This window comes from Calliphora vicina, chromosome 2 (assembly GCF_958450345.1).
Source record: "Calliphora vicina chromosome 2, idCalVici1.1, whole genome shotgun sequence".
Taxonomy (NCBI): Eukaryota; Metazoa; Arthropoda; class Insecta; order Diptera; family Calliphoridae; genus Calliphora; species Calliphora vicina.
Genome location: NC_088781.1, coordinates 24,543,199 through 24,566,095, shown reverse-complemented (window position 1 = coordinate 24,566,095; position 22,897 = coordinate 24,543,199). Strand labels below are relative to the sequence as shown.

The window sequence follows — 22,897 nt, the reverse complement described above, 5'->3', positions numbered from 1 at the left end:
GTTAAGGCATAACCAGACTTCGTGTTAATGGGGGTTAGCACCTTTATATATTTCGGTTCTAAATAAGTCTTAATATGAGGCATTTCATAAACTATATAGTTCTGAAATCTTCGCTTTCATGGCGGTTCTACAATAAATTCCAAAGACTTTGGTTTTCTGACGAATATTTTTTTTTACATGTGTCCACCATTCAGTTAACAAATAAATTTCAAGTACATTTTTTTGCAAACAGATATTTTGTTCAAGGTCATTTAGTAGCTCTTTAATATTACTTGAGAGAAATTATTAGTCACACTATACAAACATGCAATAAATCTATATTTCACAACGATACATGCTTATACATATACGACTACTTAGTTATTCATAAATAAATTTGTTTTCAAATTTGATATTGAATGGAAAAAGGTCATTCATTAAATCAATGTACTAAAAGTTTTTTAAAAAATTAATTTTTAAAAGTTAAAAACTTGATGTTTCTGCTTGCAACTTTATTTGTGGTATAATTTTTAGAGATGATTCTATATTTATAAGAAATTTTAATGTTAAATGTATTAAGAGAATTCAATTTAAACAACATTTTAAATAAAGCTAAAGAATTTTTTTTTGAATAGTTTTATGAAATGAATTGCTGATATTTTAAATTTTGAATTACATTGAATACTAAACTCTGCAGCAAATTACCATGACAGAATCAACCAGGTACAATTATTAGGGAGAGTTGTCAATATTTACCCCTACAACGTCAAACTCTGGATGTTATCACTTTATGTTTTCATTTGATTTGTGCACGTTTTTAGAAATTTTTTGCGTTAAACTTTAATTTTTCACATTTTTATTTCGTAAAATTATTTTTTTTTTTCAGAAATATTTTTTTAGACATTTTATTTTGATATTTTTTAATTTTCTTTTGTTTGACATTTTAGGGAAATTATAATTGAGAACATACTTTCTAATAATTGTACCTGGTTGATTCTGCCATGGCAAATTACATTTCATTCTCTTTTGTATCTATTAAGTTTCTCTTTTTATTCCACTGTAGAATCCAAGGCGAATTTATACAAGGTGGAGTCAGTCAAACAGCTGATAATTTTTTTTCTCTTTTTGGTTTTAACAACTGTCAAAGCTTGTTTTTATGTTTAAATATCTACATATTCTAAGCTTATTAACAAAATATTTATTGTTTACATAAATAAGTAAAGCTACACTATATTAAGTTTAAATACTTATTTGTTTAATTTTTCATTTTGGTTTTTTGACATTTGTTAAGACCAATCGTTGTTTTTGTAGAACTGACACCACCTTGTATGAATTCGCCTTGGTAGAATCGAACAATTTATACTCCAGTGAGTAGATTATTATATATCTAATGTTAATTATAAAAAGAAAAATTTTTCCAATAAAAATAAAAACATTTAGAACAAGTAAGAGAGCTATATTCGGCTGTGCCGAATCTTATATACAAAATTATATTATTATTTAAACAAAATCAAAATTTTTTTTTTAATGTTTTAATTTTTTTTCCAAATTGTTTTTTAAAAAAAGTTTTTTCAAAATTTTTATTTTAAATTTCTTTAATTATTTTTTTTGGAAAAAGAATTTATGACAAAAAAAATTCGGGTTAAAAAATATTTTTTTCCGATTTTGACCCATTGTATGTCAAACTTACTATGGTCTTATATACGTCGTTGCAAAGGTCTTTGAAATATCTATCATTAGATATCCATATTGTCTATATTAATGACATAGTAATCCAGATATACATAGGTCAAAAATAGGGCAAAAATCGAGGTTGTCCTAGTTTTTTCCTTTTAAATAGCGACCGTGCCGGAAGAATTTCGGAGATATTGATGTATGAATCGTGTATGTAAGTTATTTGGGGGCTTCGGAAAGTTGATTTCAACACACAGACAGACAGACATGGCTATATCGATTCCGCCATCTATAACGATCCAGAATATACATATATATGTACTTTATGGGTTCGCAAATGAAAAATGTGGAAATTACAAACGGAATGACAAACTTATATATACCCTTGCCACTCATGATGAAGGGTATAAAAATACCAATATTAGTTAAAAAATGTTATTTATTTTTGTGGAAATAATGATGATTTGTTTCAATCACTAAACGTTATCCGTCCATCTGGCTGGCTGGCTTTTCATGTAAACCTTGTGAGCAAAGTACAAGTCGCAATTTTGAAGATACAAATTTAGATAAAATTTGGCACATGAATTTTTGCCTATAGAAACCGTCTGAAATCATTCCATTATTTCACCTAGAGCCCATAAAAATGTCCTCCCAAAATAGGACTTCATCGATCATAAATGTTTAATTTATATATACAGTGCTGTGCAATATAATAGGCTATTGTATATCAAATATTTTCTCTTCGATTCAACACTCTTAAAAAAACATTCTCTTAGGAATTTTTGGTACCGTTATTTTTGTAATTGTCAATACTAAAAATAATGGGTATTTTTAAGAAGTTTCTTTCTTTCCTTTATGCGCTTTCGTAAACATTTTAAGAAAAGTTAAAATATAATTTGTGCAAAATAATAGACTTATTTTAAAGGATTATAGTTTTTGTTTTAATTTACCCTATAATTTGGATCAATTTTCTGAAAATAATTAAATGTAAGGTAAATGAAATATTATTGTTGAAAAAATATTATAAAATAATATTATTTTTACGAAAAGATGGGTCGTAATGTACATTGCACTCCTGAGGAAAGGCGAATAGTGAAAAAATTACGTGACCAAGGAAAAACACTTGATTTTATTGCGGAATTGCTTGGAAGATCTCATCATTTCGTCAGAAACGCGATCAAGTGGAAGCCATCAAAAGAAACACGTGGTAGACCTCGCAAAACAACCGCTACCACGGATTCACGGATAGCTATTCTGGTGAAGAAGGAGCCATTTCTATCTTCAAAAGCCGTTTCTGAAGAAATAGGTAACATAATTAGTGCTTCAACAGTCCGAAGACGACTTTTAGAGAAAGGTTTGCCAAGTAGAATCGCCAGAAAGGTACCATTTTTAAGCTCAAAAAACAAAGCAGCTCGAAAAAAATTTGCCACAAAATTTAAAAATAGTGTAGTTGATGATTTTAAGAACATTTTATGGAGCGACGAGACAAAAATTAACTTGTTCGGATCAGATAGTCGCAGAAATGTTAGAAGACCAAACGGAAAGGAACTAGATGATCGTTATACAAAAAAGACTGTAAAACACGGCGGAGGAAGTATAATGGTGTGGGGTGCATTTTCTTGGCATGGTGTTGGCCCTCTTTATCAGATAACAGAAATAATGAACAAAGAAATGTACCGTGATATTTTGAAGGATATTATGCTACCTTATGCGGAGAACAATATGCCACCAGAATGGACTTTCCAACAGGACAATGATCCTAAGCACTCCTCAAAATTAGTTAAATCTTGGCTGAGTGCTAACAATGTATCTGTTTTAGAATGGCCTTCACAGTCACCGGATCTCAATCCTATTGAGAACCTTTGGGTTGAACTGAAGAGAGGCCTAGATGAGAAGACATTTCGGAATAAAAATCAACTTTGGGAAGAGGTTAAAAAGAAATGGGAGGCAATTTTCATAGAAAAATGTCAAAAATTGATAGAATCAATGCCCAGAAGAGTTCAGTGCGTTTTAAACAACAATGGCGGTCATTCAGGTATTTGAATTAACTTGGCATATTATTATAATATTCAATATTAGTAGAAAATTTAATTTGTTTTAGTCTTTAATAAAAAAAAAATATTTGTTTAAGAAATATTGAATCATAGGAAAATGATTTTTTTTAATTTTTTATTTAAATAAAGTCATAAAAAAACAAAAACATTTGTTGTTGGTGTATCTTTTAGTATAATATAAAATAATTTAAATATCATTCATAATGGAAAATATTTACCAAATAAGAATAAGTCTGTTATTTTGCACAGCACTGTATATATATATATAGAATCTATACAAATCATCGCTCCAAATAAGTTTTATATATGTATACGGAAGTCATGTCACCTAATGTTATGATGATCGGTTCATAATAATTCATAGCTCCCATACAATGCCTACATCCGAAAACCAATTTAACGAGCATAAATCTCATTGTGCCACATGTTTAAGAATAATTATACCATCATTAAGTTATACATAATTATAGGGTCAATAAAAGGCTCAGACATTCAGCTGCAAACAAAACAATGATTTTTTTACTATCTAAATTATAGAGATAAGTATGTGAATATTTGCACATTTCTAATTTTGTGCCCGATGTTTTCTGAGTATCACAAATCTCAACAAAATCCATTTTGAACTGTCCATCGTGATATTTCACTTATGTGTTGGTGCTACTTAATTCCAAAAATCTAATTTTAAGCAATATTGCTACTGAAATAAATGATTTTATTCGTTTTCTAAGAAATAATCTGTTAGTAATTCTTAACAAAATATTATGTATTTGCAATTTCATTCACGAAAAAGATATTATTTTTACGACGGCTAAAAAAACCCTAAAATCTTAAAAATACGCTGACTTGTGTTTTCCTATTTTTAGTTTAAAGATTAGAGTATTCTTAACATAATGCTTTTTATATCGTATAAAGTCATATAAGTAATGAATTTAATATGTTTTTATTACATTAATATCATAAAAAATAACTAAATAAATATAGTTTGTTAGATGAAAACATATTTTTAAAAAAATTTTGCGAAAAAATTTGTAAAAAATTTTAAAACTTTATTTTTGGATAATCATGATTTTCAATTGTTTTCAACCAAATATTTTTCATTTACATTCCGTCATATTTATATAAAAACAATCTTTGGATGATTTTATAATAAATAAAATTTAATATCGCACGTGACATACCGTACGTGACAGCTATTTCTCTTATAGTAAAAACAATATATATTCTGTAAATATATGTAACGTATGCGGAATGAAATTGCAACAAAAATTTGACACTGGCCAAAGAAAAAGTACATGAGCTGTTAGTGTTTCAGAACTTATTTTGAATTAGGTTATGTTTTGTCTTAATACTTTAAACCCCAATTTGAAAATCTGGCTTTTAGTTATTTCAAAATGTTAACAAAATAAGAACTACCTTGAAAAAATATTTGCAATTTTTTCCAAATTTTATCTATTTTTATCGGGAAAAATTTGTTATATTTTACATCAAGTGGCAGTGAAAGGCAGATAAGTGGACTTTTTTTGAATGTAAATAAATCTATTATTGATAAGAAGTGCAAAGTAGAACATAATCTTTTTTTTTTTTTAAATATATATGGATCTTAATCAATCAGATGTAAATTGCAAATTTTGACTTTTTTGGAATTTGATTTGACTATCAATTCTAATAAATATATTATAAAATGTGTACAAAAAATTAATCATTTCTTAAAAAGAAACATCACAGTTATTAAAAAGAAAGTCCTTAACTGTTCCATCATCCAACTGTCACCCCCCAGATTATTATGTAGTTTTCCAACACCCTTCAAATTACAGACTTTCTAAAATGAAAAAATGCATAAATTTGTTGCAATTTTATTCTGCATACGTTATACAAAAACAAAAAAAATAAATGCAAAATAAAAAACAATCAGAGACAAATTAGCCATTAATGGCCCCTAAGGCTTGGTTATATAAATTGAAGATAAAAAAAATATTTATTAATTGGAATCTTAGCCTAAAACATACCAATTAAATTAAAAAATTAAATATAATTAGTTTAAACTATTATTTTTGCCCTTAAAATGTTGTAATAAGCTCTAAATACTTTCACATAGTAACATTTTAGTGTTTTCTCCTATTCAAATCACCTTGAAAAAAGTTTCAAGAGTTTTTGTTTTTTCAGTCGTGGTTGTCATTCTAGTGGAATTTCCCATATGCAAAGATATGTACTATTCATTTTAAAAATTAACCCACTGTAAGTTGTGGGGTAGAACAACCTTCTTTTGCACAATCTAATGTCAATAAACTTAGCTAATCATTAGTAAAATTCTAACAATATACTTGTTATTCAATTATTAAGTACTCATTATCAAAATACTCGTTTATAATGCTCCCCATATCAATCCACCAGCAGTAAATTAGTCTGTAGATACAGACAGAGTAGCACAAAATTAGAATATGATGCAGTGTCAGAATTCACACTGATTAATGTCATCATAAAAAACAAAAATACAACTTTATCATATGTTATCTTTTATTATCAACACACTCTATTTGCATAATTAATAAGTAAAACATTTCATAAAAATCATAAAAAGAAATTTTTTCCCCACAGATTGTCAGATGAAATTATGGGTTGTTTTTATTTTTATTGCACATTAAGTACCCGTATTATTATTTAAATAAGGAAAATATGACTATAATTAGGACTGGCAAAATGTAGTAACATGTATAAACATTATATTCAGTGGATTTACAAGTTATCCTATCATGTCATATTGTCATAATGTTCTAATATTTCACATTGGTTTAAAAATGTTGTTATTGCCATTCAAGCAAAAAATATACTAAAAGAATACTACTTTATATGCTATGTTTACTGTGCTGACGTAATCAAAGGAGAGACCTGCGGCGAAGGCCTAAGCCGCCGGCTCGTGAAATATAAGAACATTATGACAATATGACATGATAGGATACCTTATGAATGCACTAATTGTACATATGAGCAATGATACTGAAACATTTTTAAATTTAGCAATGAAAGCAACTTAAAAAATATCAAATTATTTTCGAAATGGGAGTATTATTTCTTTAATAAAAAAATATAATAATAATTGTTGATAACTGATATTATGCATGGCTTAAAATGGAGGTGATAAAAGATGGATGAACGTAATAAGTGTGTGTGTATTTTTTTTGGGTTGTTTTGATAAGAAATGGACTCTTATTAAAATTGAGAATGTTTACTTAAATTTTATTAAAAGGTCAATTGAAAATTTTCGAAAACATATTTTATACAAGCATGTTTGAATCAATTAAATTTAAAAATAAATAATTTATTTCTAATAGTTCTACAACTTAACAAAAATATGGAAATTAGGTAAAACATTTTCATTCTGTTTGTTTTTACATGTTCGTTGGAATTTTTGAATTGAAAGACCTTCACAAATTTTTTTTCCCAGATAAATAATTACCAGCACTGAATTTAGGATAACATGGCTAACGTTAGCTTAGTGATCAAAAGTGATAGGTCCCTTTTTAGATAAAATTACTCTCTTTAAAATCAATATTTTGTACAAGTCCAAAAATAGGTGACTTTAAAGTGACTTAAAGAATATTGCAGAAATGTTTGTAGTTATAGATTTATAGTCAAAAACTCACATTCAAATCTTAGCCCCTGGAAAAAAAATAAAAAATGTACAATATTTTTATTATTTTTAATAGATGTCCTTCCAAATTTACCACAATTCATGTTGAAATTTCGGATTCAGCCTAATTGTTCTAAAATCCCAAATCAGGGAATTCCAAACGGAATATAGTTTTCTATACCTTGGTATATTTTTAATATGCCATGAAGCCTTTTACCAGCCTCGGACCAAATGTGATCGCAATGAGAAAAAATTCTAAAATTTCCAATTTTGGAATTTTTTAAATATTTTTTGGGAAATTCATTTGTCATAAACTCTTTTTCCAAAAAAAATTAAAAAAAAAATTTTGAAAAAACTTTTTTTAAAAAAAATTAAAAACAAGTTGGAAAAAAAAAATTTTAAAACATTAAAAAAAAATTTTGATTTTGTTTAAATAAAAATATTTAAAAAAAAAATATTTTTAATTATAATTTGGTACAGCCGAATATAGCTCTCTTACTTGTTTTTTTTTTAATTTTAAGCAGACACAACTCTAAAAACATAAATAATAATTTAAATATTTTAATCTTCTAAAATCATTAGAGTTCTAAAATAATACTGAATGTTTAATACATTTTATTTTTCAATTTTCAGATTTATATCAAATAACCATGGCATATGCCTATTGGAAATCTGGTAAAACAGACGACCATGCAGTATTTGATTTATTCTTTCGCACAAATCCATTCCATGGTGAATTTACCATATTTGCTGGCCTCGATGAATGTATGAAATTTTTGGATAGTTTTCATTACAGTGAAAGTGGTAAGTATTTAAGAGAATTAATTGTAAACTAAATACATTACACATATTTAAATATACACATATTTTTTTACTTTCAAAGATATCGAATATTTACGTCAAACATTGCCCGAAGGTACAGAATCTGATTTCTTTGATTATTTGGGCAATTTGACGGCAAAAGAGGTTACACTGTATGCCATTGATGAGGGCACTGTAGCATTTCCCCGGGTGCCTATTATTAAAGTTGAGGGACCCTTAATAATAGTACAATTGTTAGAGACCACACTATTGACATTAGTGAATTATGCAAGGTTAGTTGAAATGGCTAAAGAAATGGAATAATAAAGTTATTAATACATAATTTAATGATTTCCTTTGTTTTTAGTTTAATGGCCACAAATGCTGCTCGCTATCGCATGGTTGCTGGCAAACATGTAAAACTTTTAGAATTCGGTTTACGGCGAGCTCAGGGTCCTGATGGTGGTCTATCCGCATCGAAATATTCTTATGTTGGTAAGTACTTTGATTTTTTGTATAAGCTATTAAATCAATATCATATAAAGATATTGCGTCAAAATTATCTCACTCTAGGAACTGTATTAAAAACCCTTTTATCTTAGGAAACACAAGTTTTCAATATATTTTAAGGCCGCTACCACATTCCACATAAAACTATTTTTAAAAATTTTCATTATAATGGGGGGTTAATTGGCCATTTTGATTCACGTACCGCTTACAATGGAGTCAGTTACCTTGCTAGCTATCTAACTGGTTATTTGATCAGCTATCTAACAAGTTATTTTAACATTTACGGGTGCTAATTGACCTGAAATATTTAGTTACATAGTACATCTCATAGATAGTTTAATAACCGATTGCTTGTAAACAAACCTATATGCGACAACTCTCCAATACATTACTTTTTGGGTAAAATAACTACTTTCTAACGTGCAGTACAAAATAAACTTTTAAAGGGACTACACTCTAGTTTACTTAGAGACAATTTGCTTCACGCTACGTTAAATAGGATACCAATAACTTAAGCAAAATGGAAAAAAACTGCATGAGAATTATATCAACACAATTTGTATAAAATCGTTTGTACGAATTAATCATTAAAAAGTGCAAAATAAACGTTTAAAGTTACTACACTCTAGATTACTTAGAGCTAGTTTCTGGGATAGAGATAATCTACATTCTTCGCTTAAACCTAAATTAAACTAAAAATTGTGTTTCTCACTTATTGTTTATATGCTATATAATCTAGGTTTAACTGAGCATCATTGGTGAGTTAAACCTAAGTATAAAATGCCAAAGCACAAACAGATGGAAAATAAAATAAACAATTCAGCACAGCAGCTCTTTGTTTTTATTTGCTTTATTAACATCAATATAATTTTTAATATACATTTTATATACTTTTATGTCGCTTTTTCTTTTAGAAAGTTAAAATTTACAAAAAAAAGTTATGTAACGCGGTTGCTTTTTCTTATAAAATGTATAGTATTGCCATATTTATATGAAAAAATTTGAAGAATAAACATGTGATTTGACTGAAAAGTATGGCAATGCTAACAAAATTAATCCACTAGTGAGAAACACAATCATTGGTTAAATTCCGGCAAAATATGTTTCAGGATTAATATAACAGCGTGTTAAGCTGAGTTTAACTGACAAGTAAGAAACTAGCTCTTAGGGACACTTAAGTGACAATTGTTTTCACGCTCGATTACATGGGATGCATAAAGTAACCAATTGATTTCTCTCAGCACTACATATAGCATGACCAAAAAAAATATAAAGTGGAGTCAGCCTAGTCATCTGACTAAAGCGATATGTCGGAAACTCTTTCGTGACCAGCATATCCAAATTATGAAAACATAATTTTTGAATACAGATTTTCATAAAAATCTATAAAAATATAACCTAAACACTTTCCATTACTACCCTTTACAATTAAAACGAAATTTTTGTTGGTAGACCTTAAGTGAAACCAGCCATTTAAAGCCATAATACATATATATATATGATTGAACTGTCATTATTTATGATTGACAAATAAGGTCATGATTATTTATTGGTTTGGTGATACAGACTTTGAAAAGGACTGAGTGTGAAAAAAAGGATATAACATTTTATTGCCAAAAAAAAATAATAATAATAAAGACCTACGTGGTGGCATGCTCATTTTATTTACTATAATCAATTAAAATTGCCAAAATACAGAAAAAAGGCAAAACACAAAACACATTTCCCTTCAAAATGTATCACCTTAAAAAAAAAACAAAAAGAAAAAAAATGGTAAAGGAAAGTGCTTCATTGATTTATGTACATACTACCTTTGTTAATGTTAACAGCTTAGTTTAGTTTTGCTACCAAAAACAATTTAGCTGGTGGAAGGGGGCGCAACAACTAACGGCAAGTACACATGCAATATCATATGTAGCTTCAGCAATTTATTATCAAATGTTGAAATTCATTGGCAATATTCTTAAATTTTTATGCACATTCTTGTAATATTCGATGATGATGATGATGAATAAGACTTGTCTAGCAAACTGTTTCAAATGTTTCCTTTTTTTTCGAAATAGTTATAGATATGTATGTCTCTCCTTCATAACACCTGTTTTTCCGCTGTTTAAATACTTCAACTTTTGTTGAAAACAAACAACAGCGGGTGGTTGCTTAAAAAAACTTTTTTTACTTTCATACAAAAAACTAATAAAACACATTGGCAAGTATATCCCATGTATCATAAACGTATGTATTTCAATGTGTAAAAATCTTTTTTGTTTAGGTTACTTTAAAAAAGTTTTACCTTTTTGTTGTGGCTGTTTGTATTAGTACCATTTGGTACCAGGATAATATTATTGTTATTGTTTTCTTTATATTCCTTGTATTTATTTTAATGGTTGCGCAAATGTTTTCGCTTTGAACTAACACGTCGTAAATTATTCGTTAAAAATTCATATTGTTACACATTATTTATGTTCTTTTTTTTTGGAATAAAAACAAAAAAATAAACAAATTGTTGTGGAATTTCCGTTTTTCTTTTTCTGCGTTAAGAATGTTTTTTTCTTTTATTTCCTTTAATTACTCGCCCATTACCGGTAATGGATATGTTTTTAATTGACACTGCATTATGTTATGAAGAGTGTAAACACAATAGGTTTGACACGAATAAGTGGAACTTAACAGTTTAAGTTCCATTTATTAATAAAAATATAAATTGCAAACAATTAGTATTGTAAAATGAGTTTATACAGAAAATATTTATACATATGGGGGATTTCATGTCAAGTGAACCAACTTTTGAAATCGATGTCTTCCGATCGGGATGAAATTTTCACCAAGGTTAGCTCTATTGGATAGTAACTCAGACACAATTTTTCAACAACATCGGTCGAGAACTCTCTGAGTTATAGGGGGTAAAATTTTGACAATTTGGTCAAACAGGGGTTTTTTCTTATCCATGTAACTTATTACCTATTGTTCTTAGCAAAATGTGTTCCAAATAGTATAGATAGCTATTTCTTCGATCTTTCGAAAAAAAATATTTAAAAAAAAAAATAAAAAATTTTTAATATTTTTTTTCCGAAATCAAAAACTTTTTTGACTTTTTTTTAAAATACGCTATTTTTTTTTATTTTTTCTTAAAATAAAGTTTAGATATTTTCCTTGAACACCTACTTGGTCGCTTAGTGGGATGCGAGTGGGATATCTATCAAAATAAATATTTTGTAACTCAAAACATAAAATTTTTGACTTTTTTTGCAAAATCAAAAACTTTATTGACTTTTTTTTTTCAAAATGGACCCTTTTTTAATCTTTTTTTTTAGGTCAAACAAAAGCTTAGATATTATCCTTGAAGACCCTTTTGGTCGCTTAGTGGGATGCGAGTGGGATATCTATCAAAATAAATATTTTTTAACTCAAGACTTACAATTTTTGACTTTTTTTTTTGCAAATACGATTTTTTTTCCAAATGGGCCCTTTTTTTAAAATTTTTTTTTGTATTCAAAAGAAAGCTTAGGTCCATTCCTTTAAGATATTTTTAATCCCTTAGTGGGATGCGAGTAGGATATCTATCAAAATAAATATTTTGTAACGCAAGACATACAATTTTTTAATTTTTTTTTGCAAAATCAAAATTTTTTTCCACTATGGGCCCTTTTTTAATTTTTTTTTTTGCTCAAAAGAAAGCCTAGGTCCATTCCTTTAAGATATTTTTAGTCCCTTAGTGGGATGCGAGTGGGATATCTATCAAAATAAATGTTTTGTAACGCAAGACATACAATTTTTTAATTTTTTTTTTTTTTCGAAAGATCGAAGAAATAGCTATCTATACTATTTGGAACACATTTTGCTAAGAACAATAGGTAATAAGTTACATGGATAAGAAAAAACCCCTGTTTGACCAAATTGTCAAAATTTTACCCCCTATAACTCAAAGAGTTCTCGACCGATGTTGTTGAAAAATTGTGTCTGAGTTACTATCCAATAGAGCTAACCTTGGTGCAAATTTCATCCCGATCGGAAGACATCGATTTCAAAAGTTGGTTCACTTGACATGAAATCCCCCATATATAAACATCAATTTAAAATATCTGTCCAAATTTGGGATCAGCTTATAAACTTGGAGGTGGTGCCTATCAAAGGTTCTTATGATTCAATAAAAAAGAGCAACACAATTAAATCGTTTATTTCAAAAACCAGTTAAGCAACAAAAAATCTGAAATTGAGTTATAGGGCGATTACTGTTTTGTAAAGGTAAATGCATCGTTTAATGCTAAAAAATGTAGATACTGCCCCCTATTATGGTGAAGCAAAGCCGATAAATCTTTGTTTAGTGCAAAAAGAAGTCAAGTGACAGCATCTACTATGTAATACTTTGGGTATAACACAATATATCATACACAGGATAAAATAGGAAACTTTGTTTTTACCAAATTTCACCAATAATTCTGTTAATTATTTTCACTTCAATAAAATATATATTTGCTCTCGTTTAAAGGCGGTTTCGATGGTACTTCAAATGTGTTAGCCGGCAAACTGTTTAATATTCCTGTCAAAGGAACGCATGCTCATGCCTACATAACTTCATTTTCGGGAATAGGTGAATTAAAAACACGACTTTTAAAACATAAAACTACAGGTCAGTATATAACTGTTATTTAAATTCAAAATAAATGTACTTAATTATTTTAAATTTTCCATTGCAAAGGTGTTACCGGCGATTTACTGGAATATTCTGTTAAACATCGTCAATCTCTGGCATCGGTGTTGGACGTTTCGATGGAAGAGTCTTCAGAGGGCGAATTGGCAGCCATGGTCTCATACGCCATAGCATTTCCCGATGGTTTCATGGCTTTAGTCGATACGTATGATGTTAAGAGGTATTTCGCTTTTAGGCAAATTCTCTCGGAACAATACAACTTATTTTATTTAGCCATTTCTCTCTATTTAATCATACTAATTTTGAACAGAACCTAAAACTAATAATTGCACTCTAACCTAGTGTTGTACTAGTTTTAATACCTAGAAGATTGTTCTTGTAACATTTTTTTTTTAAAAAAAAGACACATGTCCTGTCCCATCAGTGTTTAGCTTAAATTGAATGATTAATTTGTATTTTTGTTGAAATTTTTCAAATATTTTTATTTAAAACTCTCAACTCTTAACAGCCCTAAAAGCAAAACTAAAGATATAAACACTATAAAGCCAGGTATTAATGCTAAAACCACAACGAATGACATGAAAACAAAAATTTCATTAAATAATAAACAGCAGCATGAAAATGGTTTTACAAAATCCTCTCAAATGAATGGAAAAACATCAACACAACAGCATTCAGCCGTACAGGCAAATGGAAACAAGTGTTTAGAACAAAAACATGTAAATGGTCATACTGTTTCGAATGCTTTAACAAATGGCTCGCATAAGAACAACGGCAATGCCAACACTACAACCAAAAATACAACTACTACCACCATGAATAATAAACATTCAGTGGATGTAAATTCATTATCATCATCATCGTCTTCATTATTAACGCCCCAAGCTTATCTGCCAAAATACGTCGAGAAGTCATTCAGGTAATTTTGTTAATTAAGTTTTTTTTTTAGTTTCGTTTTCTTTGGTTCTATTACTTGCTCCTTTTATTTTAATTGTCAGCTAAAATCTGGCATATGATTTTCTTTTAATTCTAAGCTTTGCTCTTTTAATGTCCATCTATTCGTATTATCTAAATTAACATTTGTTAAATTGTTTATTCATTAATATTAAACATACTAGTACATTTTTGCTACTTGGAATTCCTTTTGCATGCTTTTGTGATTTTGTAATTTTATTGTATTGTATTTTCTTTTAGTATATTCGTTCGTTCATCTTAACAAATGTCATGTTGTTTTGTGAGTTCTTTTTTATGTATTTTCTAAATTTAAAGTTTTTTTTTTATTATTTTAACAAAACGTTGTAAGAAATTGTTTAAAAGTAAACTCTTGAAAAGTAAATACTGTAAAAATAGTTTTCCAAATACACATATTTTTTTATTTTATTGCAAAAAACAGCAAATTATAAAGATATTTTGAGTATCAGAAAACTTTAAAAATATATACATTGAATGAAATATACTTGGATTTACTTATAAATCTGGCATGGAGTTTAATTTTCGGACTTTTAATACAAACTACTGTAACTTCTACCGTTCAGTCTTTTAAACAATTTCCTTAAGTTTCATTATTTGTTGAAGAATTAATAATAATAGCATTGGCTTAAAATTTCTAAATATTGTATTATACACATTTATATTTAAACAAAATTTTTAAAACAAAAACATATTGGGTAAATAATATTTATCAGTCCTAATTGGCTCTCCTAAGTCACACAAAACGAGGTGATAATTGTTTTGATATTAAATTTTAATTCATATCTATTTTCTTTTGCTGTTAATTTTATTTGACAAGGTAAACAGTATTTTAATTTCTATTTATTTGTTAATTATTTAAAAGTTATAAAACTAATTGGTTTATCATACTAATAGACTCAAAAAATATCCATTATCTTAATTAAAAAAAAAACTTAACATGAAGTTTGCCAATCATAATTTTAGTAGTAGTAAAAAAAAGCTACTACAACATGATGAGTCCATAAATCCAATGGACGTGTAGTAGAGTTATGGACAGTACGGTTTGACGGCATCTCTATTGATATCGTTCATATCGTGCATACACTTCTGTTAGCTCTTCTCATACATACGTAGGACCTGCCTGAAATGTCTTGGGTGAGCCGAGACATCAAAGTTTAGATGACTCCTCAGATGAAAATCTTGAAGAAACTATTGCGTCAACATGACCTTTGTTTTAACATTAATAAAGTGTTTGGAGGTTATTTGAAGATTGCCTGTAACTTTCCTTAAGACCATATTTTGACAGCAATTACTGTTTGTCCTTACTGAAACAGCACAATTGACCAATGACCGACTGATTGAGAGTAAGACTAAAAAATGGATAGTGAAAATAGTTCCTTATTTTATATAAAAAGGACTATTATAAACAAATTGTCCATAGAAAAGACTGTTGTACATAAGATTTAATATAGACAATACTGTTATACACAAGATTTTCTATAGAAAAAACTGTTATACACAACTTTTTTTCTAGAACGATAGAAAAAACTGTTATACACAACTTTTTCTATAGAAAACACTGTTATACACAACTTTTTCTATAGAAAATAGTGTTATACACAAGATTTTGTATAGAAAAAACTGTTATACACAAGATTTTGTATAGAAAAAACTGTTATACACAACTTTTTCTATAGAAAAAACTGTTATACTCAACTTTTTCTATAGAAAAAACTGTTATACTCAACTTTTTCTATAGAAAAAACTGTTATACACAACTTTTTCTATAGAAAACACTGTTATACACAACTTTTTCTATAGAAAAAACTGTCATACACAACTTTTTCTATAGAAAAAACTGTTATACACAACTTTTTCTATAGAAAAAACTGTTATACACAACTTTTTCTATAGAAAAAACTGTTATACACAACTTTTTCTATAGAAAAAACTGTCATACACAACTTTTTCTATAGAAAAAACTGTTATACACAACTTTTTCTATAGAAAAAACTGTTATACACAACTTTTTCTATAGAAAAAACTGTTATACACAACTTTTTCTATAGAAAAAACTGTCATACACAACTTTTTCTATAGAAAAAACTGTTATACACAACCTTTTCTATAGAAAACACTGTTATACACAACTTTTTCTATAGAAAATAGTGTTATACACAAGATTTTGTATAGAAAAAACTGTTATACACAAGATTTTGTATAGAAAAAACTGTTATACACAACTTTTTCTATAGAAAAAACTGTTATACTCAACTTTTTCTATAGAAAAAACTGTTATACTCAACTTTTTCTATAGAAAAAAACTGTTATACACAACTTTTTCTATAGAAAACACTGTTATACACAACTTTTTCTATAGAAAAAACTGTCATACACAACTTTTTCTATAGAAAAAACTGTTATACACAACCTTTTCTATAGAAAATACTGTTATACACAACCTTTTCTATAGAAAATACTGTTATACACAACCTTTTCTATAGAAAATACTGTTATACACAACTTTTTCCATAGAAAACAATGTTATACACAACTTTTTCTTTAGAAAATACTGTTATACACAACTTTTTCTATAGAAAATACTGTTATACACAACTTTTTCTATAGAAAATACTGTTATACACAACTTTTTCTATAAAAAATACAGTTATACACAAGATTTTTTATACTGTTATACACAACATTTTCTGTAGGACAATCTGTTACACACGAGATTTTCTATACAAAAATCTTTTATACACAACTTTTTCTATACAAAAATCTGTTATACACAACAACTGTTAAACACAACTTTTTATACACAAGATTTTGCATAGAAAACACTGTTAGTTATACACAAGATTTTCTATAGAAAACACTGTTATACACAACATATTCTATAGAAAATATTGTTGTCTTGTGTAAAACAGAAAATACTGATATATACAAGATTTTCTATAGAAAATACTGTTATACAGAACATATTGTTAAACACCATATTTTCTATAGAAATTACTTTAAAGCTTCAGATAATGGATATTATTTTGAATCAAGCTTTATTAACAAACATTTTCCTTTCACACTAACCCCAACTAACTAAATATATGTACGTACATATTTTTCATAATTTACTTTTGTATCTTTAATTTCTTATTCTAAGCTTTGTTGCGTTTATTATTTCTCTACTTTCTGGAAGTCTTTATTTATTGGCTTTTTATATATTTGGTTTATTTATTTCCTATTTAACCATCATTTTAATTTGAATTTATTTTTTATTCTAAAAAAAAAACAAACTGAATGAAACAGTGTTAGAAAAAAAAAATACTCCTCCTCATGCAACCTTCATCGTCTAACAAACAATCAAAAAAAAATAATAAAAGAAAATTTACTATAATCAAAAAATATCTAAAACAAATGACTTCCCGGCACTATTTTGGCAGAGGTATGTAAAACACCTATTCGAAATACATAGAAAATTTTAAACAAATCATAAATTTCAAATTATAATTCATAATTTAAAACAACATCATTTTATATATACAATATCATTTTACTATATGTGTGTATTTATTTTAACGTATTTATTGCTAAATTGTCTTTGTCTATGGTATTTACAAAAAATAATTTTGAAAAATTCAATTTTGTTTGTAGTGTGTTTTGTCATACATACATAATCAAACAAAACAAAAAAAGAACACAAATTGTTGAAACTAATTTAAATATATCATAGATCGAATTTCTTTCTTATGCAAAGTCTAGCACATTTCACTGTAATCTAGTTACCAGAAAATCCATTCATTAATTTCTTTTATTGTTTTCAAATTCTCATAAAATGGTCCGAGAGATACCACTGCATGGCTTTTGTAAAACAATGTTTAATGCCGTTTTTTTAGGTAGTATGTATAGTGAAAAAATAACGATTTTTTTGAATACTAAATTTTACAGCCTTACACTTTTAAAAGTATTTTTATTTAGTAGAGAATATTTTATAGAGTTTTATGCTTTCAATGTAGTTTTTGTTGGAGAATACTTGTCAACATTTTTAAAGTTGGTCCTTCGAACCTTGAAATAATTTCTTGAATATATGATTTTTTCGTGTTTAAAATTAAAAAAATGTCTGTCGGTATTCAAAATTTCTAAATCCCTAACTTTTGAAAAATTAACAGTCTGTTTTTATAAAATGTTTACCCCATTCTATTTATCATTGTAACGATCGGACATTTATTTTCGACTTTATTAAATAAATCCTAACGATATTCTTTAAAATGTTTGCATAAAATAAGAATTTCATTCATTTTATAAAAACAGGCTGTTAGAATTTTAATAAGAGTTCGAACTATTTTATTCTTAATTCAATTTTCAAAATCAAATTCAATTGTATCTCTTAACCGTTATGAATTCATAGGCATAATTCCTTAGTACTTCAAACGTATTGAATTCATTTCTTTGAGAATTCATTCTTTACAGAATAATTCCTTATTGAATCATACAAGTTTACTTTAACTGAAATCCATTACAAAAATGCTTAAAAATGTTTTGAATGATTAAATGTTTCTTCAATTCAAATATATTACAAAAAGTCGTTGAATAATTGTTTTCAAATCATTCTGTAAATGATTAAAAAAAGCAAAACAAAAACAAATTGAATGAAAAAATATTTTAATTCAATTTTGATTAGATTTGAATTAACAAACATTTCATCATTGAAAGACTGAATGAATTTTATTATGAATTAATTCAACAATGAATGTATTCTATTTAAATAAAGCCTTTGAACAAAACTGGAAATGGAGTTAAGGAATAAATGTCTGATATTCTTTAATTTCGAATTAAGATTTTAGTGAATTAAGCTCAAATTGAATTTATTCGAAGCTCTGAACTTGAATGTAAATGTAATTTATGTTTTAAACTTGAAAAATATTTTAAAAAATTAAATGTTTTTCAAACCAAATTCACATGACATGAATTTATTTTTCCTTTTACTGGAGAATGCTATTGAAATAAAGTGTAATACAACTTTAATTCAATTGCTTGACATAATTCAAGGCTTGAATTACACTTGCTTTGAACTGGAATTCCAGTAAAAATGCTTATTGGGAATCATTTCTTTGTTTAAGTTTTAAGTGCCAATAAATCTGACAACATGCTTACAGATTAATGAACTCTTACTGGCAAATGGCTTGTCATACAATATTTAATATAAGGAGTGCGTCAATAAAAAGTTTAACATAGATTTTCTTTAATTATTTATTCTGCATATAACGTAACATATTCTTTTTTAAACTAACTGTATTTGAGCAATATTTCAGATTAGAATATTCCCTTGGTTTTTATAATTAGTTGGTTAATTCGTAATGTACAGAAAAATAAATCATTCGGTACATGTGACGTACATACATATATATTTCCCAAGCGGTCTGATTGTTCATATATATTGAGAGAAAACCTGATAGTTCCTAATGTTTACAAGCGGTCTGATTGTTCAATAAGGATCTAAAGACTAAGAGAAACCATGAACCGGTTAAAATTAGAATTAAAAGACTAGGCCCCATTTTCTTAATCTCTGGTTATAAAATTAATATAATTTTTGTATGGAAACTGTCAGTATATCGTCACGATAAAAAAAATAACCAGAGATTTAGAAAATTCGGCTAGAATTTTAAGATTTTGAGGACACTACCAAACATTTCTGGCCGTTAAGATGGACTCTGTATAAAATGTGCTTTATATAACCAACATTAGATTTAACTCGGTGTACAACGGTTGAACATCTCCTCTGTCTTTGCCCTGCTCATCGGGGACTGTGACAATACTCTGGATGTTAGGAAGATGGATTCGTTCATCTGTGGTTGGTTCGGCACTGAACGCATTTCTGACATGTGAAGGATCTCCTGATCCTTAGGGTGTCACAAAGGGACCAATTCATGGACCCAGCTTATTTGGGTTAATACTGGCTGCCTTTTTAACCTTCCCAGTCATATTTTATTCAACTATTTATATGTTAAATTTTTTACCGACGCTCTCCTTATAGCCGAAATGTTTTTTTTTTGGGAAATAAGGTCTTTAATTTTGTAAATCCTTTCACCTGATCTTCAAAAATATTCTTGTTATTTAATTATTTGACAAGTTTAAAGCTTATTTTACTAGTTCGCACATGAATGAAACTAGTTTTTTTTTAATAAATGATTTTCATTTATAATTTTCATAATTTAATTAACTTATTAAAATTTGTTTAACTCTCACCCACTAGTTGAGAATTTTATTAACCAAAAAAGTACTTACACCCACACAGTTAGCAATGCAATTTAGTAAAAAGAATTATTAATTTATTTAAATTCTTGTATTTTTATTTCTTACAATGTTTGAATACAAATTTTAATTATTACTTTTGTTTTTGTTATTGTTTTCATTTTTTTTTTTTAAATAAAATTTTCAATTTAGGAGTGGTTTACTTAATTTCTGTGCCGTCGCTTTGGGACTCAATGATTTGGGTTATCGTGCCGTTGGCATACGTATCGATTCTGGCGATTTGGCGTATTTATCATGCTTGTCTCGTGAAACGTTTGAACGTGTTGCGGAACGTTTTAAAATATCCTGGTTTAATAAGCTCACCATTGTGGCGTCTAATGACATAAATGAAGATACAATATTGAGTTTGAATGAACAGGGTCATAAGATTGATTGTTTTGGCATTGGTACACATTTGGGTAAGTTGGTTAGAATTGAATTTTTACAAATAATTTAATTTTAATTTAAAAAAAAGATCTAAAGATGTGACCTTTAGTGAAATTGGTATTTTAAATTGTGTTTATTTTAAATATTTGATTTCAATTTTTTTAATTTCCAGTCACCTGCCAAAGACAACCCGCTTTAGGTTGCGTTTACAAACTGGTCGAAATCAATGGCCAGCCCCGTATCAAACTAAGTCAAGATGTGGAGAAGGTTACCATGCCTGGCCATAAAAATGCCTACAGGTATTTAAATTTATTTCAAGACTTTAACATAGTTCTAATCTCTTTTTTATAAATACTTTAACTTTTAGATTGTACAGTGCCGATGGTCATGCTTTAATCGATCTATTGCAAAAAGTCACCGAAGCCCCACCAGCTGTGGGACAAAAAGTACTTTGTCGTCATCCTTTCCAAGAGTCGAAACGTGCTTATGTCATTCCAAGCCATGTTGAATCGTTGTACAAAATCTATTGGCAAAACGGTAAAATCTGCCAACCATTGCCGACATTGGAACAAGTGCGAGAACGTGTACAAATGTCATTGAAAACATTGAGAAATGATCATAAACGTACTTTGAATCCAACCCCGTACAAGGTAAATGTAGGTGTATTTCCAAATTATATGCACATGAGTAGAATTTTATGCTTTTTAAAAAAACAAAATTTAATTGCATGCCAATTGGAAATTATACTTAAAAGATGTTAAACTATTTAATATGTATTTATATAAACTATTTTCTTTTTCTGTTGCAGGTCTCGGTCAGCGATAACTTGTATAATTTCATACATGATCTGTGGCTGCAAAATGCTCCCATTGGTGAACTCTCATGATCTATATAAAAAGCCCTACAAATTACGAATTTTAATTTCTTAATGAAATGTAAGGAATATTTTCAACAACTACTTTTAAAATTTCATTGAAATTAAGGAGTAGCAACTTGCTGGACATGTAAAGGATTTTTCTTGTAATATTTTTTTTTTTTATTAATTTTATTATTTTCTTTGGCAATATTTACCTAAAACAATATCTTAACAAAAGTTATTTAAAAAAAATTATTATTATAACTATTATTATTGTTACAAGTTATTATTTTTCTGTATTTTTTTTGTCAACTTTATAAAAAACCAATTATTGTTAAAGTTCTCTTTTTAACTAACTATAGTTTGTTAAAGACAACAAAATAACGTAACAATTATAACGTATTTTTTAGTTTTAAGTTAAAACTTAATATATTAATATAGAAAAACAAAAGCACAATTAAACAAATTACTTAAATAAAACAAAACAAAAAGACACCAAATAAAATGAAAAAAACTTATTTTACAATATAATATAAAAAATAAACAATAAAATAAACTTTGTAAAATATATAAAGCACAAATTTGAAACGAAAATTAAAGACAACAAACATATAACAAATGAAATACAAAAACCAAATTTAAAACGAATTAATACATATTTATATGAATGAAAAAAAGGCTTAAACTATTAAGGATACCACACTATTTAATGTGCCTTAAATACAAAATCTTACTTAAACAAACACATCAGCATACACAACATCTAACAAATATTGTAACTTCTAATTCAATGTACATCCTAATTATAATTAAAAATACTTAACTGTAATCGTTTTTAAAGGCTTCAATATTTTAGTTATTTATATACGCCATAATTTCCTTCTTTTTCTTTGTTTAGGTTGTTTATTTCTTTTTTTTAATTTAGTTGTAGTTTCTTTGTTAATTTTTTTTTGTTTTAAATCTTTTTTTTTATTTTATTTTTTACTTCTTAGTAGACGTGTATATTGCACAAGAACAATAATATTAAAAATAAAAAAAAAAAACAAATTATATAATTAAACATACAACAGAAACAGTCAAAAATAAATATACAAAAATGCTTATTGTAAAAAGACCTGAAA

General features: G+C 27.4%; 1 protein-coding gene across 6 annotated transcripts in view; it reads left to right on the top strand.

Annotated features, from left to right (window-relative positions):
* Naprt (nicotinate phosphoribosyltransferase) overlaps positions 1-22,897 on the top strand; it is a 30,589-nt gene extending 7,692 nt beyond the window's left edge. For 3 of the 6 annotated variants that reach the window (XM_065500836.1, XM_065500835.1, XM_065500834.1), the window contains 10 exons: positions 7,969-8,139; positions 8,219-8,429; positions 8,504-8,631; positions 13,133-13,273; positions 13,343-13,514; positions 13,803-14,213; positions 20,687-20,952; positions 21,093-21,219; positions 21,288-21,576; positions 21,729-22,897. In XM_065500836.1, coding sequence (XP_065356908.1) covers positions 7,969-8,139; positions 8,219-8,429; positions 8,504-8,631; positions 13,133-13,273; positions 13,343-13,514; positions 13,803-14,213; positions 20,687-20,952; positions 21,093-21,219; positions 21,288-21,576; positions 21,729-21,806 — 1,994 coding nt within the window. In that variant the 3' untranslated portion in view covers positions 21,807-22,897. The remainder of the gene's footprint in view (positions 1-7,968; positions 8,140-8,218; positions 8,430-8,503; positions 8,632-13,132; positions 13,274-13,342; positions 13,515-13,802; positions 14,214-20,686; positions 20,953-21,092; positions 21,220-21,287; positions 21,577-21,728) is intronic. The other 3 variants (XM_065500837.1, XM_065500839.1, XM_065500838.1) reach the window with 3 other exon arrangements.